The following is a 20,694-nucleotide window of genomic DNA, read 5'->3' on the forward strand; positions in this document are numbered from 1 at the left end:
AAAAAAAAAAAAAAATGTGGCACACATACACCATGGAATACGATGCAGTCATAAAAAAGGATGAGTTCATGTCCTTTGTAGGGACATGGATGAAGCTGGAAACCATCATTCCCAGCAAACTATCGTAAGGATAGAAAACCAACCACCACATGTTCTCACTCACAGGTGGGAACTGAACAATGAGAACAGTTGGACACAGGTGGGGAACACCACACACTGGGGCTTGTTGTGGAGTGGGGGTGGTGGGGGGGATAGCATTAGGAGATATACCCAATGTAAATGATGAGTTAATGGGTGCAGCACACTAACATGGCACATTATACATATATAACAAATCTGCACATTGTGCACATGTACCCTAGAACTTAAAGCATAATAATAATTTTAAAAAACTCTTCTGTAAAACTTCTCTCCCTTATTTATGTACATATCTATACACAAACATATACATACAAACTTATGATTTTTCTTTAATGGAAATGAGATCAATTATATTATAAATATTGCTCTATAACCTATTTTTTAACTTAAAAATATGCTGTCAGGACAAATACATTTACCTTGTTTGTATTGAAAGGCTACACTATATTTCATTGTTTGTATCAATGTTTATGTAACCAATTGTCTATTGATGGACAGATTATTTCTATTTCATTGTTAAAAATAATGCTATAATAAACATACCAATAAAGACATCATTTTTCTTTTTTTAAGTTTGCTGAAGTGAATTGCTGGGTCAAAGGGTATATACATTTTAAATTTTTGTACATATAAAATTTCCTTAACTTATACAGCTACTATATATACTTATATGAAAATGCTAACTTTCCAACATTCTCACCAATGCTCATTAATATTAACCATTAACTCTTTCCCAATTTGATAAAAGAAACATTTATATATAAGAAAAAATGTTTTTTGTTGAGGTAATTTTCCTTTCTTCTTTCTGTTTTCTTTCCTTCTCTCCCTCCTCCCTTTGTCATTCAATTTCTCCCCCTTTAAAAAGAATTGCATCATACCACTTACAGAATAATGTTTTCTTTCTGAATAGAAATAGTATCTTTATACTAAATTATTATATACACATCGGTGTGTTTTAAATAATGAACTTTTTGAACACACCAAGAAAACTTTGTTTTTAAAGGAAAACTTTTGTTTTTAAAGTCAAGATGAAACAATTTCACATTTATATGAGAAAGTTTATATATAATCATTTTGGCTTCCCTAAACAGTAAAGCTGAGGAAAATGAGAACTGTATTCTGAACCACTGGGAAGAATGTTGAGAGTATTAGCCAATATAATCTAGTGAAAGTCTCTAACACACTGACCCGAACACAATAGGAGTTCGGGGGGTTTTTTAAGAAAGAGTCAAGAATAGGGAGTCTCAGGCAGCACTGATAGGGAAAGAGAATTACAGGACAATCCAGAAGTTTATAACAGCTTTAAAAAATAAATTCAGCACATTTATTGAACACTTATGTAAGGCAATGAAATGCCAAGGTAACCACAGTTTTTTTCATAAAAGGAATTGAAGCAAATCTAATCCAAGTCATTCTCCACCCATGACTAAGGATACTAGAACCATGAACATGTGGGGAAACCTGTGTTACATATGAGATTAATTTCAGAGACAGGAAGTGATATTTTTAGTAGGCTATGCAAGGCTTTTATTAATTTTTAGGACTTGCTCAAATTTTCACATTTAGGAAATTCAGTGCAATCTTAAAGACAAACACTCCTTTTACTTTTATTTTTCACCTCTATCTTGTGTCAGGAGACTAATGTTACACTACCTATCTATATAGAGATATTAGCTGAAGCTGTATCCATGGGGAAACAGATTATCTATGTTTTAAACTTGTAAGCTTAGTCTACACAAAAATACACCTTTAAATTACGCCACAGACTTTCTTAAAGACATTCTTAATCATTTGATAAATTCATTAGGAAATTAGTCTGTAGTCTACTCTAATCTCATTAATGCAACACATGGTTCAGACATCACAACAGGTTGATGACTTACTTGTATCTTGCTTCTCGTTTTCAAGATGATCTAACAGTTGTCTTATCTCAGCATCATACTCCACCCATTCTGGGACAATTCTGGCAGCAGCTTTTAGTTTGGGTTCTTTTGTTTTGGGATTATTGCACTGAAAGTTTAAGTAAATTTTGTTAATGAAAGACCATGCTCCTGGAAACATAAGGACAATGTTGTGTCACTAGGGCAAACAAAATGCATTTTATAAAAAGCAGAGTCCTACTAAGTACTGGAAGTTTAATACACACAGGATCAAGTAAAATGACATATCACAACTTAGTATGTGATAATTACTTAATACAAACCTCAATCAGAAATTTAAGTAAAAATTGTTGAAAGACATTCTGACGACTGGTAAGAGTTGTCAAAAGAATTAGGTAAAATGTTTTGACAAAGGATCTAATTACATTACCACTATGTAAAAGAACATAGCAGACTAGTGTGCTTTGTAGACACAGTAGAAAAACATGGAAAAGGCATCTCAGTTCTCAGGGCTCCAACTCCATACTTACTAATAGTAGGATCTGTATATATCACATAATTATGTGTGTGTGTAGGGTGTGTATCTTAATTTATTCAACTGCAAAAAAAAAAAACTAAAATAAGAAAATCCATCAATATACAATCAGTTTAAACTACTGAGTACTACTATAGAGTTTCTTGGGAAATTAAAGTTAAAAGCAAAAATTACAGAAGGTTGATAAGAATCTGACCTACTATGTATCTGAAGGTACAGCTGATAGATCTGCTGACATATTGGGCGTGAGCTGTAAGTAAAGAGAGGCATCAAAGAAAGACAAAGCCACCAGTACCTTTGGCTTGAGCAGTATAAAGAATGGATTGCCATTTGCTGAGACAGAAGACAACGGGGGCAGTATAAACTTCATCAAGTTATAAAGGAAGCCCATTAACTATTTACAAAGAATTAAGGCAGGAAGCAACTTGAAGCTCACTTCTGGTGACATTTTCTCCACTTGCTTTCCTCTTATTTCTTAGGGGAAAGCTATGAGTCATGAGCCATGAGCCTGTTGTCTTAACCCTTTCTCAGTTGATTCATTATGGATTTCTTTTCCACAGTGATATATTCCTGAGGTAAGCGGAAAACACAATTTTCTTTGCAGAAATTAACTTTATAGGCAATGTCTTTGACATGGTGAAGATAATGGGACTAACACTTTTTTAAATTCTGTCAAACTATTAAAAAAATAAAAATATATTTTCTTTAGCTTTTTGTACTACAATGGGTTTTTGTGTGTGTGTATGTGTGTGCGTGTGCATACATGCTATAAGCTTTATTAGTGGTTCTTAACTGGGTAATCATGCCCCTCGGGGAGCTTTGGCAAAGTCTGGAGAAAATTTCTGATGGCTGAGGAGTGGTGGGGTGCTACTGCCATCTAGTGGATAGGGGCCAGAAATGCTGCTGAATACCCCGCAATGCACAGGAAAACCCCCATAACAAAGAATTCTCCACTCCTCAATGCCAATAGTACTGAGGCTGAAAAACTCTGCTTGAAATGGAAAGTTGAGAGAGTATAATGACATTCACAAACATTTTCATTCCCACCTTCAATATTATTAATCATGTTCTTTTCTTCTGTTAGGTCATTTCCTTGGGAATTTTCTGCATTCTTCTCTTCTCCTCCATGAAGAATAGCATGTTCTCTCATTCTACTCTTAGTGTTTCCATGAGTGAGACAGGCTGAACACCAAAATTTGTGCCAATTCTCCTTTTCCTGGGTATTGCTATTGCTAGGAAGTAGCTGTCCACTCAGGAATGACATTTCTCAGCTCCTGTTACAGCTAGATTTGGCCACGTGACCACTCCTACCAAGGGGTCATGCCTTTAGGATCCAAGATATGTTCTTCACATTTTTTTTCCCCTTCCCTCCAGATTGCCACTACCCAATAGAAATACAATGAAAACCACATATGTAATTTGTGGGGGGTTTTTTTTCACTAGAAAAATACTAAATTTTTCTAGTAGCCATGTATAAAAATGTAAGAGGAATAGGTGAAATAAACTTTAATACCATATTTTGTTTAACCCAATATATCCAAAATACTAAGTCAACATGTAATCAGTACAAAAATTAGTAATGAGATATATGTTATTTTCATTGTATTGAATCTTCAAAATCTGTTGTGTACTTTATACCTTACAGCACATCTCAATTCAGAATAGCAACATGTGAAGGGCTCAACAGCCACATGAGGCAAGTGGCTACTGCACAAGAAGGAGTAGTCACAGGTGGACAAAAAGTACTCCCTGAGACATGGCACACAGGAGGGCTACTCACTGATGGAGATACCCACTTAAGTCTGCTGCTTGAATGAGTATGAATCCACTGAATTTTGGGGGTTTGTTATGGTAGCTCATGTTAGTCTAAATACTAAAGATCCCAAAGTGACCTATATCACTACTGTATGAGTCACAACAGAACCATAACAACATATTAGTAGTTATGTTCAATAATGTTCTTGGCCTCTCTTTATGAAATTCCCTTGCTTACCTCTTAAAAATGCCATTTTATTTGTTTCTGCTATATTCTGCCACCTATGATTACATTCTAACATGCTGGCATGCTACTTTTAAAATATGTTCTCTATACATGTCTGAAAAAGTTCCTATATTTTGTTTTCCTGCCCTTTTTTGTTCAAAATTGTACAAATTCTAACATTCTAATAGCTTGTCAGTGAAGATCTTGTAAACAATTTTCTACACTTAGCACATTAAAAACAATATGGTAGGAAAAAAACTTATAACTACTAAAGACAAGATAGTATTGGAATATAAGATCTAAATGGACAACAAATAAATTAGTTTGAAATATTTTATGTTTAGGAGAGTCAAACTGCACAGCATAAACTGCTTTAAATGAAAAATCTAAGAAAAATAATCTCTTACAAATAAGTAAGAAAAGAAGTATGTATGATATATTTTAAGTAGACAAAATTGTCTTGCTTGCCTTTATTTGGGGGAAAATATTGGCAGGATAACTAAACTGAAGACATGTCAAGATGATAGCTAATCCATGAACATTTTCAGCTAGCTCTCAGCCTTTTTTTTTTTGGAGATGGAGTTTTGCTCTTTTCTCCAGGCTGGAGTGCAGTGGTGCGATCTCGGCTCTCTGCAACCTCTGCCTCCCAGGTTCAAGCAATTCTCTCGCCTTGGCCTTTTGAGTAGCTGGGACTACAGCGTGTGCCATCATGCCCAGCTAATTTTTTTGTAATTTTAGTAGAGATGGGGTTTCATCATGGTGGCCAGGCTGGTCTTGAACCCTGACCTCAGGTGATCTACCTGCCTTGGCCTCCCAGAGTGCAGGGATCACAGGCGTGAGCCACCGTTCCCGGCCCTCTCAATCTTTTTTTTCAAAAATCCTTTTGCAGAAAAGAGTTAATACAGAAAGCCTGAAATTGCTATTCTTAGAAAGCCCTGCTTGTAAGGTTGGCTCCTCGCTGGCATCTGGGAACACAGGGTTTAGGATAATTCCCACCATTCCTTTACAAGAGTAACTCACTGTGTCTAAATTATCTGTGCAAAGATGTTTACACCTGCTTTTCTTCTGAGTGATGGAAATTTTGGTGTGTCTCAGGCAGACAGTGCTATATGGTCACCATGTCCCAATAAAATCCCTGGACATTGGGGTTTCTAATAAATATCCTTAGTAGGTAATACTTCACATGGGTTGGGGAATCTCTTATTGCTTGAGGAATGAGGCTTGTCCCATATGACATCACAGAGAAAGGACTCTTGGAATCTTGCACCTGATTTTCTCTTTTCCTTTTGCTGACTTTGCTTTATATCCTTTCACTGTGATAAATCATAGCCATGAATATGATTATATTGTGCATCTTATGAATCTTCTTAGTGAATCATCAAACCTCACGGCGGTCTTGGGGTTCCCCAAAATAGCCCTATACTTGCCAACCTAAGTAAATGTCTAATAGACTGAGCAGCAGCAGAAGTGAAGTAATATGTGTGCCACTCCATTTGTAAACAGAAAGAAAATATTTCTATTTAAACATTTCCATATCTGCTTACATACAAATGAAAACAAAGACACTCACCAGATCAATTGTTTTGGCTCTTTGTTTGGATTCATCATCACACCAGGTTTCACACCACAGCCAGTCTTGAGGAAGAGACTTAATGGCAACTTGGTAAATCATATCATTGGGGAGATCCTATAGAAAAATGTGATTTAATCATAGAGGCATAAAATTTAGAGTCAGAAGGAAAGAAGCTGAATGAAGTAAGACATCATTTAGACTGTAAACAGATCATAAAACACATGCAAATCTGAGATTTCTCTATACTTTCAAGCTTAAAATACCTAAGGTGATCCAATCATCTTGTGTTATGAATGAATGCATGCACTGGAATATACCTACGTCTCTCCTAGACTCTACCCCTGGGAACAAGGATGAAGATGGAGGCATATAAACCTACCATTCAATAGTCCCCGCAATGGACAGCCTCACTACCTCTATCTGCCTCCATTTCCTCACATTACACCTACAATTACTGTTCATATCGGTTACCACCATGTTCTATGGATTCTGAGGGGAACTTTCACCTTCCCATTGTAAACTGTGATCCATGAATATTTTTCCATTTCTGTATGCTCAGAGCTCTCTAAGTAAAGATTGCTGGCATCTGGGTTAATGGATGTTTGACTAGCAAACTAGCCTAGTAAGCTAGAGACCTTTGGAGAGAATCAGACAAATCTTCCCCAGAGATATTTGTTTATATTCCAGGGGTAGAGTCCTTCCCTTCCTTTCTCTAGAGAAGATCTGTTTATATTCAAGAGCAAAGGCATGTTCCTCTCTCCCCAAGAGTATGAAGGGTACTTGTGCTGGTTGTCCTACATAAGCTCCAAGATTCGCAATTTTAAGGTTCTTCTCTCAACATTCCTATTAAACATCACACTGAAATTCCTAGCAAATGCAATAAGACAAGAAAAGGAAAATGTATATAGATTGGGAAGGGGAAAAAACCTGTTATTGTTTGTGATAACAGGATTGTTTATGCAGAAAATCCCAAGAATCAAGGGAAAAACCTTCTGGAACTGATAAGCAATTTTAGCAATGTTACAAGATACAAAGTTAATATACAAAAGTTAACTGCTTTTCTCTAAACCAGCAATGAACAAATAATTTGAAATTTAAGAAAACACATCATTTAAATTAGTACCCAAAAAGAGAAATACTTAAATACAAATCTAATAAAATATGTTCCTCAACAAAATGAAAACTACAAAATTCTGAGGAAAGAAATCAAAGAACACTGAAATACATGAAGAGATAGTCTATGCTCACTCATAGGAAAACTCCATATTCAAGATATAAATTCTTCCCAGATTTATCTATAGACTCAACACAATTTCAATCAAAGGCTTAGCAAGTTACTTTGTGGAGACTGACCAAACGATTCTAAAGTTTGGTGAAAAAGGAAAAGATCTAGAATATCCAACACAATACTGAAGAATAAAGTCAGAGGGCTAACACTACCAGACTTGAAGTCTTACTATAAAGTTACAGTAATCAAAACAGTGTGGTATTGGCAAAACAAGAGACAAATTCATAATGGAACACAATAAAGAGCCCAGAAATAGAAAATTACCCATACTTTCTGTTTTTTTTTTGAAACCTAAGATTGCTCTAAAAAAATAAAGAAAAACCTTAACAGTTCCTTCTGACCTCCTAGTTCCTTGGAATCCCTTCCTTAAATAACCTGGCCTATCATATTATCTAACCCACTAACTCAAATGGTTATATACTAGACCAAGTCTTCTATACTTTCAATTTCATGGTGCCACTCTCTGATCACCTCTTGATTTTTGGTTCACTCCACTGAGTACTCAGATATCAATATCATTTCACTCCCTGGAACCTCCAATCAACTGATTCTACCACTATTTCATTGTTCCTCATTCCATGATGTATTCACTCCTATATAGTTATTCTTTTGAATATACTCTCAACTGTCTTATTCTTCTCTCACTTAGTTGTACTTTCTTGACAAAGTCATAGTCCTGATTAAATCTCAATCTCTGTACCTATTCTCATGGAACTCAACATGGCTGAGTTCCATGAGTAGAGGACACACACACACTACCCCCCATGCTGACTGTTTTTTCATTTTAACCTCATGAATATAAATCTTAGGGGAACTTTAATTCTGTCAATTATATATATGGGTCTACTCTGTTGTCACTTAGCTGATATTTACCTGATTATTTCACACACTGTCCTTAAATCCTCCCCTAACCTCCACGTACCTAATAATCTACTTTCTGTCTCTGTGAGTTTGTCTAGTCTGGACATATCATGTAAGTATAATTATACATTATAAGGTTTTTGTATCTGGCTTCTGTCAGCACAATGTTGTCAAGGTTCATCCATTCTGAGACATATTTCAGTACTTCAGTCCTTTTTACAGACAAATAATATTCCATTGTATGAATTTACAACATTTGGTTTATTCATTTGTCAACTGATGGGCATTTGGGTTGTTTCCATTTTCCAGCTGTTATAAACAATGCTTCTATAAACATTTGTATAAGTTTTTGTTTGGACACGTTTTCAACTCTCTTGGGTATACATCTAGGAGTGGAACTGCTGGGTCATGTGTTAACACTGTTTAACATCTTGATGACCTGTCAAACTGTTTTTGAACTTGATACACTATTCTACATTCCAAATAGGAATGTATCATGGTTCCATTTGCTCCATATCCTTGTCCACTCGTTATTGTCGATCTTTTTTATTATAGCTATCATAGTGAGTATGAAGTTGTATCTTATTGTGGTTTTGATTTGCTATTCCTAATGACCAATGGCACTGAGCACCTTTTCATGTGTTTATTGGACATTTGTGTATCACAGAAGATACATCAATGGCTAGTAAGCACATACAATGTCTGTTTACATAGACATATTTCAAACTTAAATGTCTATTTAAATAGAAATATTTCACATTTAAATGTCATTTAAATAGACATATTAAAATCTCTAAATAGACACATTTAAGTCTCTATTTAGACTTAAACGTACAACCTAAAACCATAAAAACTCTAGAAGAAAACCTAAGCAATACCATTCAGGACAGAGGCATGGGCAAAGACTTCATGACTAAAATACCAAAAGCAATCGCAATAAAAGCAAAAATTGAGAAATGGGATCTAATTAAACTAAAGAGCTTCTGCACAGCAAAAGAAACTATCATCAGAGTGAACAGACAACCTACAGAATGGGAGAAAACTTTTGCAATCTATCCATCTGACAAAGGGCTAATATCCAGAATCTACAAGAAACTTAAATTTACAAGAAAAAAAACAACCCCATCAAAAAGTGGGCAAAGAATATGAACAGATGCTTCTCAAAAGAAGACACTTATGTGACCAATAGGTATATACCCAAAGGATTATAAATCATGAAATAAAGCTCATCATCACTGGTCATTAGAGAAATGCAAATCAAAACCACAATGAGATACCATCATCTCACGCCAGTTAGAATGGTGATCATGTAAAAGTCTGGAAATAATAGATGCTGGCGAGGATGTGGAGAAATAGAAACACTTCTACACTGTTAGTGGGAGTGTACATTAGTTCAACCATTGTGAAAGACAGTGTGGCAATTCCTCAAGGATCTACAACCAGAAACACCATTTGACCCAGCAATCCTACAAATCATTCTACTATAAAAGACACATGCACATGTATGTTTATTGCAGCACTACTTACAATATTGGGGGAACCCACCCCCGATAGTTCAACGTGAGTCCTTTTCTATTTTCCCTAAGTGTTGGCCAGTCTGAGAAATAAAGGGAAAGAGTACAAAAGAGAGAAATTTTAAAGCTGGGGAGTCCGGGGGAAGACATCAGATGTTGGCAGGTTCCATGATGCCCCCCAAGCCGCAAAACTAGCAAGTTTTTATTAGTGATTTTCCAAAGGGGAGGGAGTATATGAATAGGGTATGGGTCACAGAGATCACATGCTTCACAAGGTAATAAAATAACACAAGGCAAGTGGAGTCAGGGTGAGATCACAGGACTGGGGTGAAATTAAAATTGCTAATGAAATTTGGGGCACGCATTGTCATTGATAACATCTTATCAGGAGACAGGGTTTGAGAGCAGACCAAATTTTATTAGGCGGGAATTTCCTCATTCACAAGAATATTGATTGGGAATTTCCTCATTCACAAGAATATTGATTGGGAAGTGATAAATGTTCACAAAATCTTCACAATTTATGTTCAGCACTATGGGAGACCGGGGCTTATTTCAACCCTTATCTGCAACTGTAAAAGACAGACGTCCCCAGAGTGGTCATTTTAGAGACCTCCCCCTGGGAACACATTCTCTTTCTCAGGGCTATTCCTTGCTGAGAAGAAGAATTCAGTGATATTTCTCCTATTTGCTTTTGAAAGAAGAGAAATATGGCTCTGTTCCGCCCGGCTCTCAGGCAGCCAGACCTAATGGTTATCTCCCTTGTCCCCCGAACATCACTGTTATCCTGTTCTTTTTTCAAGGTGCCCAGATTTCACACTGTTTAAACAATTTACACAGTTAATGCAATCATCACAGGATCCTGAGGAGACATTCGTCCTCAGCTTACACATATGATGGGATTAAGAGATTAAAGACAGGCATAGGAAATCACAAGAATATTGATTGGGGAAGTGATAAATGTCCACGAAATCTTCACAATTTATGTTCAGAGATCGCAGTAAAAACAGGTGTCAGAAATTATAAAAGTATTAATTTGCGGAACTAATAAATGTCCATGATATCTTCACAATTTATGTTCTTTTCCCATGGCTTCAGTCTGTCCCTCCATTCAGGGTCCCTGACTTCCCGCAACAGGTATATACCCAAAGGATTATAAATCATTCTACTAAAAAGACACATGCACATGTATCTTTATTGCAGCACTATTTACAATAGCAAAGACTTGGAACCAATCCAAATGCCCATCAGTGACAGACTGGATAAAGAAAATGTGGCACATATATACCATGGAATACTATGCAGCCATAAAAAAAATGAGTTCATATCCTTTGCAGAATATGGATGAAGCTGGAAACCATCATCTTCAGCAAATTAACACAGGTACAGAAAACCAAATACCACATGTTCTCACTCATAAGTGGGAGTTGAACAATAAGAACACATGGACACAGGGAGGGGAACATCACCCACTGAGGCCTGTTGGGGGGCTGGGGGAAGGGGTGGGAGAGCATTAGGACAAATACCTAATGCATGTGGGGCTTAAAACCTAGATGACAGGTTGATAGGTGCAGCAAACCACCATGGCACATGTATACCTACGTAACAAACCTGCACCTTCAGCACATGTATCCTTGAACTTAGAGTAAAATAAACATGGAAAATAAAAATAAACATACTTAAATGTCTATTTACATCCCTTGACCACTTTGTAAATTGGTTATTTTCCTTTGCTATTGAGTTATGGGAGTTCTTGAGAGCTTGTTTGGAGGTTCTGGCAGGGGAGCATAGCTACTCGTGTACCCTTGACTGAAGATTGGTCCTTCTCTGTTGGGGATGGTCATCCTCTTAAACCCAGCATGCAGTTTCGGGAGGAACACACATGGAACAGCGAGGGAGGAAGAGGACACATGCTGTGTAGCCAGCCAGATCAGCTGAATCAACCCTGGCGATCTATGCGCTGACAGATGTAGCAGCTAGATTGCCCTCACATCCTACAGGAGTTCTTTATATGTTCTGGATATTACTGTCTTGTCAGATACAAGATTTGCAAATCTTTTGTCCCATTCTATAAGTTGTCTTTTCCCTTTCTTGTATCCTTTAATGCATACAAGTCTTTAATTTTTTTTTTTTTTTTTTTTTTTTTTTTTGCTGTCGCCCAGGCTGGAGTGCAGTGGCACGATCTCAGCTCATTGCAAGTTCCGCCTCCTGGGTTCATGCCATTCTCCTGCCTCAGCCTCCTGAGTAGCTGGGAATACAGGTGCCCGCCACCATGCCCGGCTAATTTTTTTTCATATTTTTAGTAGAGACAGGGTTTTGCCGTGTTAGCCACGATGGTCTCGATCTCCTCATCTCATGATCCATCCGCCTCAACGTCCCAAAGTGCTGGGATTACAGGCATGAGCCACTGCGCCCGGCCAATTTATCTTTTTCTTTCATTGCTTGTGCTTTTGGTTTTATAGCTTAAAAAACATTGCCTAATCCAAAGTCACAAAGATTTACACTTACATTCACTTCTAAGAGTTTTATGGTTTTAGTTCTTACATTTAAGTCTTTGATCCATTTTGAGTTAATTTTTATACATGATGTGAGGTAGGGGTTCAACTTCATTCTTTACAAGTGAATTTTCTGTTGTCTAGCATAGTTGTTAAAAAGACTATTCTTTCCCCATGAAATTGTCTTGGAATGCTTGACAAAAATCAAATGAGAGTAGAGGCACAGGCTTATTTCAGAACTCTCAATTCTCTTCTAGTGACCATATGTCTAACCTTATGCCAGTACCACTACTGGGCATAAAGAATTTTACATATGCATATTTCTGTGAAACCACCACATAATTAACATAATTGAATATAGCCATCACCCTGAAGATTCCCTGTGTCCTTTTGCAATTGTTCCTGCCTATCCTTCCTCTACCCACCCAATCCAGTCCCCAGGTAAGCATGAACTGTTTTCACCTTGGATTAGTTTACATTTTCTATAATTTTATATAAATAGGATTACATAATACAAACACTTTTGGTCTGACTTTTCATATAAATTGTAAATACACCTATATACTTTTGGTATGGATCAGCATTGTTATTTTTAGAGTCATCCATGTTGTCTGTGTATAAATAATTCATTCCTTTTTACTACTGAGTAGTATTACATTCTATGAATATACCATATCTTTTTATCTATTCTCTTCTTGATAGATATTTGTAGTAGGCAGTTTCTGACATGGCTCCCAGTAATTCCTGACTTCTGGTATTCATTCTCTTGTGCAATTCCTTCTCTTGGTCTGGTTGGATCTAGTGACTACCTTCTAACAAACAGAATATGGCAAAACTAATGGGATGTCAATTCTGAGATTAGACTATAACAGACTGTGACTTCCATTTTTGTTGGCATCCTCTCTTTCTCTGATTTTTCTCTCTCATGTCTGCCCTTACGGATAAGGCCACCTGCCAGAAACTGATGACTGCCTACAGTCACAGCCAGCAAGGAAATTAGGCCTTTGGTATAATAACTTTTGAAGAATAAAGCCTGCCCACAACCATGTGAGCGTCTTTGCCTAGCGGTCAAGTCTTTTGATTAGATGGCAGTCCCTGGGCTGACACAGCAATTGCAGTCTTGAGAGACACAATGAAGCAGAGCACCAAGTTAGGTTAGACCACAGAAACTGATCCACACAAACTGTTAAGTTGCTATGTTTTGGGTAAGCTGTTATGCAGCAACAGGTAACAAATACAGGGGGGTTGTTCTAGGTTTTGGCTTTTATGAATAATGCTGCTATGAATATTTCTGCACAAATGTTTGTGTGGCCAGGTACTTTTACTTCTTTTGGGTAAATACCCTTAAGTATAATGACTAATCATATGGCAGGTTTAAGTTAAACTGTAAAAGAAATTGCCAAACTGCTTTTCAAAATGGCTTAGCCATTTTACACTCATTTTCACAAGCAATGTATAAGAATTCTAGCAGCTATATATCCTTTCAACACTTGGAATGGTCAGTCTGTTTAATGTTAACCATTCTAACTGGTGTATAGAGTTATTCACTGTAGTTTTAATTTGCATTTCCCTAATCACTAATGATGTTTAGCATCTTTTCATGGACTTATTGACACTTGATCATCTTTGGTGATGGATCAATCTGATTCTTTAACAAATCAGATTACTTATTTTCTTATTAATGAGTTTTGGGAACTCTTTATATATTATCAATTTTTTCTTTTATGAATCATGCTTTTAGTATCATACCTAAAAAATCTCTGCATAACCCAAGATCAGAGATTTTCTCCTATCTTGTAAACATTTTATATTGTATCTTTGTCTATGATGTGTTTGGAATTAATTTTTACTTATGGCATATTAGGGTTTAGAGGTTTTGGGGGTTCTTTTTGGCATAAGGATATCTGATTGTTCCAGCACTGTTTCTTGAAAAGACTATCCTTTCTCCACTGCATTATCCTTGCACCTTTGTCACAAGTCAACCGGCCATATATGTGGGTCTATTTCCGGATTCTTTATTCTGATTCATGGATCAGATTGTCTATCTCTACACCAACACCAACCTATTTTGACTATAGTAGCTCTATATTATGTCTTAAAACAAGGTGGTATAAGTCCTTAAACTTTCTTATTTTTCAAAGTTCTTTTGGTGATTTTTATTTTTTTTAATTTTTAATTTTTATTTTTTTGAGACAGAGTTTTGTTCTTGTTACCCCTGGAGTGCAATGGTGTGATCTCGGCTCACTGCAACCTCCACCTCCTGGGTTCAAGTGATTCTCCTGCCTCAGCCTCCCAAGTAGCCAGGATTACAGGTGCCCGCCACCACGCCCAGCTAATTTTTTATGTTTTTAGTAGAGACAGAGTTTCACCATGTTGGCCAGGCTGGTCTCCAACTCCTGACCTCAAGTGATCCACCTGCCTCAGCCTCCCAAAATGCTGGGATTACAGTGTGAGCCACAGTGCCTCGCCTGTTGTGGCGATTTTAGGTCTATGGCATTCCATTTGAATTTTAGAATCAACTTCATTAATTTGTACAGGAAAGCCTACTGAATATTAGAAAAAACAGACAGTAATGTTTTCATTGGAATTGCATTAAATCTAGTGATTAATCTGGGGAGAAACTACATCTTAACAATATTCAATCTTCCAATCACAAACAAGGTATACCTCTCTAAATATTCAGCTGAGTTTTAATCTCTCTCAGCAGTTTTGTAGTTTTCAGTCTGTAAGTCTTAAGTCTGACCACTAAGGTTTTCATTTCCAAAATGCTACAGAAATGGATATTTAATTTCAATTTCCAATTGTTATTGCTAGTATATAGAAATAGAATTGGATTTTAATAGTGATTTTCTATCTTGCAGCTTTGTGAAATGCAGTTATTAGTTCTTTTTGGCAGATTACACGAGGTTTTCCACCTAGATGATCACAGTGATTGTCCCCATTACCCGTCCAAGACAGCCAGTTTTACTTATTTCTTGCCAATCTGAATGCCTTTTTTTTCTTGCCTTGCTGTACTAGGTATCTGTCTAGTACAATACTGAATAGGAAAGGTAAGAGTGGATATCCTTGCTGTGTTTCTGATCTAGGGAGAAAGCATTCAGTCTTTGATTATTAAGTATGATGTTAGCTGTAGGTTTTTCACAGATGCCCTTTATCAGTTCTAGTGTGCTGAGAGTTTTAAATCAGGAATGGATCCTGGAGTATATCAAATACTCTTTTGCATCTATTTAGTTGATCTCATATATATATGTATATATGGATATGTATTTTCAGTATTTAATATAGGGAGTTACATTGATTTTCTAATATTGAATCAATCTTGCATTCCTGGGATAAAGTTCATGTGGTCATGATTCATGATATAAGATCCTTCTCATATAACTAAATTTGATTACTTAAAACTTTGTTAACAATTTTTACAACTTTTCTTAAGAAATGCTTGTCTATAATTTTCCTTTCTTATAGTATCTTTGGTCTTGATGCCAAGGGAATGCTTCCTCACAGAATGAGTTGAAAAGTATTCCCTTCTCTTCAATTTTCTGGAATAGTTTGTGTAAAACTGGTATTATTTCTTTCTCTGAAGTTTGATAGAATTCACTACTGAAGCTATCTGGGCCTGGGGATTTAAACTACAAATTCCATTTCTTCAGCTGATACAGGGTTATTCAGGTTACCTTTTTCATGTTCTGACTTTTGGTAGTTTGTGTCTTTTAAGTAATTTGGCCATTTCATCAAAGTTGTTGAATGTATTACCAGAAACTTGATTCTAATAGTCCGTTGATTATTCTTTCAGTATCTGTAGAATCTGTGTGCTGTCATGTATCACATTTCTATATTGGTAATTTGTGTCTTTTACCTTTTTTTTTCCTGAACAGTCTAGATAGAGGTTCATCGGTTTTGTTGATTTTCTCAAAAAACCAGCTTAGGTTTCATTTTTTAAAATCTACAAAAATGCATCTTTTCATCTGGTTTTTTTTTTTTTTTTCATTTTACTGATTTCCATTCTAACCTTAATTATTCCTTTTTTCTATTTTATTTTTTAGAGCAGTTATTAGGTTCACAGTCAAATTAAGAGGAAGGCAGAGATTTCCCATATACTCACTGTTCCCGCACAGGCATTACCTACTCCCCTATTATCAACACCTCCCACCAAAGTGATATGTTTGTTACAATACATGAACCTACATTCATGCATTATACTCATTCAAAGTCTAAAGTTTACATTAGGCTTCTTTCTTGGTGTTGTACATTCTACGGGTCTGGACAACTGTATAATGACATGTATCTAACACTATATATTTTCCCTGCTTAAAAATTCTCTGTGCTCCACCATATCATCACCTGCCCCCTCCCGGCCACCAAACTCTGACAACCACTTATCTTTATACTGTCTCCATAATTTTGCTTTTTCCAGAATGTTATATAGTTAAAATAATACAGTATGTAATCTTTTCAGATTGGCTTCTTTCACTTAGTTATTATACATTTAAAGTTATTCCTTGTCTTTTCATGGCTTAATAGCTCATTTTTTTAACTCTGAATAATATTCTGTGGTCTGGATGTACCCGTTTCTTTACCGATTCACCTACTAAAAGACATCTGGGTTGGCTGCATTTTTGGCAGTTATAAATAAAGGTGTTATAAATATCTTTATGCAGGTTTTTATGTAGCCACAGTTTTCAACTCCTTTGAGGAAATTCCAAAAACTACAATGGCTAAATTGTATGGTAAGAGTATGTTTGGTTTTATAAGAAACTGTCAAATTGTCTTCCAAAGTGACTATACCATTTTGTACTCTTATCAGCAATGAACGCCAGTTCCTCTTGCTTCACATCTTTACTAGCCTTTGGTGTTGTCAGTATTCTGGATTTTGGCCTAATAGGTGTGTGGTGGTATCTTATTGTTGTTTAATTTGTGTATCCCTGATGATATATGATGTGGAACATCTGCTCATATGCTTATATGTGATCTGTATATGTTCTCTGGTAAAGTGTCTGTTAAGGTCTTTGGTCCATTTCCGAATTTGTTTTCTGATTGTTGAGGCTTTAGAGTTCTTTGCATTTTTTTGGAGAACACTCCTTTACAGATGCATCTTTTACAAATATATTTTTGCCAAAATACTTGTCTTTTCTTTCTCTTGTCATTGTCTTTTGCAGAACAGAAGTTTTTAATTTCAGAGAAGTACAGCTTATCAATTCTTAACTTTCACGGATCATGACTTTGGTGTTACATCTAAAAAGTCATTGTCATACCCAAGGCCATCCAGGTTTTCTCCTACATTGTCTTCCAGGAGTTTTGCATTTTGTGTTTTACATTCAAGTCTATAAACCATTCTGAGTTAATTTTTCTGAAGGGTGTAAGATCTGTGTCTAGATTCATTTTCTTCTTACGAGATGTTCAGTTGTTCCAGTTACATTTGTTAAAAATACTATCTTAGCTCTATCTTTGTTCCTCTGTCAAAGATTGGGTGACTATATTTATGTGGGTTTATTTCTGGGCTCTCTATTCTGTTCCGTTGATCTATTTTTCTATTCTTTTGCCAACATACTGTCTTGATTACTATAGCTTTACAGTGAAGTAAGTCTGGTATTGCTAGTTTTCTGACTTTCTTCTTTTTCAATATTGTGCTGGTTATTCTAGGTCTTTTCCTTTTCTATATAAACTTTAAAATCAGTAGGTTGACAATCATAAAACAACTTGCTAGGACTTTGATTGGAATTGTGTTGAATCTATTAATTGATCTGGGAAGAATTTATCAATGTAGTCTTGAGCAATTTAGTCTTCCTATCCACAAACAGGGAATACCTCTTCAGGTATTTCAGTGTTTTTGAATTTCTTTCATTAGAATTTTACAGTTTTCCTCATGTAGAGAAACATACTTTATTAGATTTATACTTAAATATTATTTTGGTGCCAATTTAAATGATACTGTGTTTTTAATTTTAAATTCCACTTGTTCATTGTTGGCATACAGAAAAATGACTTTTTCTTTGTCATATATTCTTAAATCTCTATCAGGCAATGTGCACAGATCCCTATGCAAATGATATTATTAAAAATAAAATACAACCCTAAAATGTACATTATAAACATAAGGGAATAATTTTAATATACTTTAAAAAAATTTACCTTATGGCTGGGCACGGTGGCTCACACTTGTATTCCCAGCACTTTGGGAGGCCGAGGCGAGTGGATCACGAAGTCAGGAGATCGAGACCATCCTAACATGGTGAAACCCTGTCTATACTAAAATATACAAAAAATTAGCCGGGCGTGGTGATGGGCGCCTGTAGTACCAGCTACTCAGGAGGCTGAGGCAGGAGAATGGCGTGAACCCGGGGGGCAGAGCTTGCAGTGAGCCTAGATTGTGCCACTGCACTCTAGCCTGGGTGACAGAGCAAGACTCTGCCTCAAAAAAAAAAAATTGTGCAAAATAGTATTTAATTTTTTATAAATAGCTTTCTTTTATTATACTTATTCTTTATTTCAGACACCTGATCGAAGCCCATAGACTTTGTAATCAGTCTTTTGCTCCAGGTTAATTAATTAAACTTTTATTTTTGGTTCAGGGTTACATGTGCAAGCCTGCTATATAGGTAAATTGAATGTCATGGGGGTTTAGTGTACAAATTATTTTGTCACGCAGGTAGTAAGCATAGTACCTGATAGGTAGTAAAAATGACTTTTATATATTAATCTTTTATATATTAATTTATACTTTTATACATTAATTATATATTAACCTTTGACCTTGCTATAATGCCTTATTGGTATACTGATTTTCATTTTTTGGTCATTTTTTTGGATTGTCTAAGTAGGCATTTGCAAACAAAGGCAGTTTTATTTCTTCCTTCCCAATGTGTATACCTTTTATTTCCTTTTCTTGTCTTACTGCATTAGCCAGGACCTTACTTTGGTTTTAACTTTTCTTTTTTCCCTAGTTTCTAGGTAGAAGATGAGGTTGAAACCTTTTTTCTTGCCTAATGGAGGTTCTTAGTACTATAAATTTATTTCTAAGAACCATTTTAGCTGCTTATGAATATATTCCAACCATAGGCTACTTTTCTTTCTATACAAACTGAATAATGAGGTACATGAACGTAGAAAGAAAAATAGTCTATAGTTGGAATATATTCATAAGTGGTGAATGGTTTGACCAACTGGTCAGAAGCCAAGAAACAGAAAGATAGGAAGATTAAGGGCAAGAAATTCTGGGGTAGAGGTTTCTGGATGACCCCATGGGGGTGGCATAAACTGTCAGGATCTTTGGGTACTTCATGTTAAACAGCCACCAGAAAGCATTCAACACAGAATCAGCACTAAATAACTAGGCAGTCAAAATTATGTGGTTTGTGGAAGTCTACTAGCCTTGATCATAGGCTACTCCAATGACACAATGGGCACATGAATGGAGTTGACATGCTGGCAGAGATGGAGACTGTGTATGGGCCCAACAGCACAGGCTCCTACTTACCCAGGCTTATCTAGCTCTTATAGCTGCCAACAGCAGAGGTAAACACTGAGCTTCTAATACAGCACTTACACTTTGCAAAGACCAATCAGCTGTTTGATGGTAAGTTGGCTACACTAGATGTCCTTTTACGCAGATTCTTCTGGACTGACCTATACACATATTCTATGTATGGGTTTGCCTTTCTTGCTGACAGAAACCTAGCACCATTACCTAAAGATTTATAGTTATCTACTGACAAAGGTTTCTATATAATTCTCTATTAGACCAAGAGACCCAATTTATAGCAAAGGCACTGTGGCAGACGGCACATGATCCCACAGTCCTGTCACATACTGCACTATGTAGAAGATGCTGGCCAATGGAGCAATGGAATGGTTTACTAAGGGCACAGCAGAGGTGCTAGCTTGGAGTCAAACTCTTGCAAAGGTGAGGTGCCATCTTATAGATGCAGTATTATATTTTACATCAACAACCATTTTATGGTGCTGTGCTACCATTTGGAAAAATTACATAGGCCCAAGAGGGCAACACAGAAGTGACCATACTTATCATCACTTCCAGTGACTCTCTTGAGTAAGTTATGCTTATTTTCCCTCCTAATTCCTGGTGGTTCTGTGTCATATCACTAGGTTAGAGGAATCTAGAATGGATAATAAAGGGAGATGATGAGTACAAGTGTGGTCTTTTGACCAGTTCCAGAGGTACACACTACAGTTTGTTCTACTAACCTCCCTCTTACAAGTTTTCCTTTGAACTTGTAAAACAATAAGTGTATGATCCATGAAGTAGAGTGTGGACTACAATGGATGCTGTGATGCAGCAACCAGATCTCCATTCAAATCTGAAAACTATCCTCCTAGCTGCTGGGAGTGCTACTCAGCTATCAGCTATCTCTAGGGAACTGCTGTTGGAAAAGAGTTATCTCACCCAAGGTCACCCCTTTACCTGGGGC

The 20,694-nt window shown here is 36.3% G+C and overlaps 1 protein-coding gene across 1 annotated transcript in view; it reads right to left on the reverse strand.

The window, feature by feature from the left end:
• Positions 1-20,694, reverse strand: part of UGGT2 (UDP-glucose glycoprotein glucosyltransferase 2) — a 249,095-nt gene that overhangs the window by 33,721 nt on the left and 194,680 nt on the right. Inside the window, exons 37-38 of the mRNA XM_011933802.1 lie at positions 6,108-6,224; positions 2,025-2,151 (exon numbers count right to left, since the gene is read on the reverse strand). Of these exons, the coding sequence (XP_011789192.1) occupies positions 2,025-2,151; positions 6,108-6,224 (244 nt within the window). The remainder of the gene's footprint in view (positions 1-2,024; positions 2,152-6,107; positions 6,225-20,694) is intronic.

Source organism: Colobus angolensis, unplaced genomic scaffold (genome assembly GCF_000951035.1).
Source record: "Colobus angolensis palliatus isolate OR3802 unplaced genomic scaffold, Cang.pa_1.0 Scaffold13, whole genome shotgun sequence".
Classification (NCBI taxonomy): Eukaryota; Metazoa; Chordata; class Mammalia; order Primates; family Cercopithecidae; genus Colobus; species Colobus angolensis.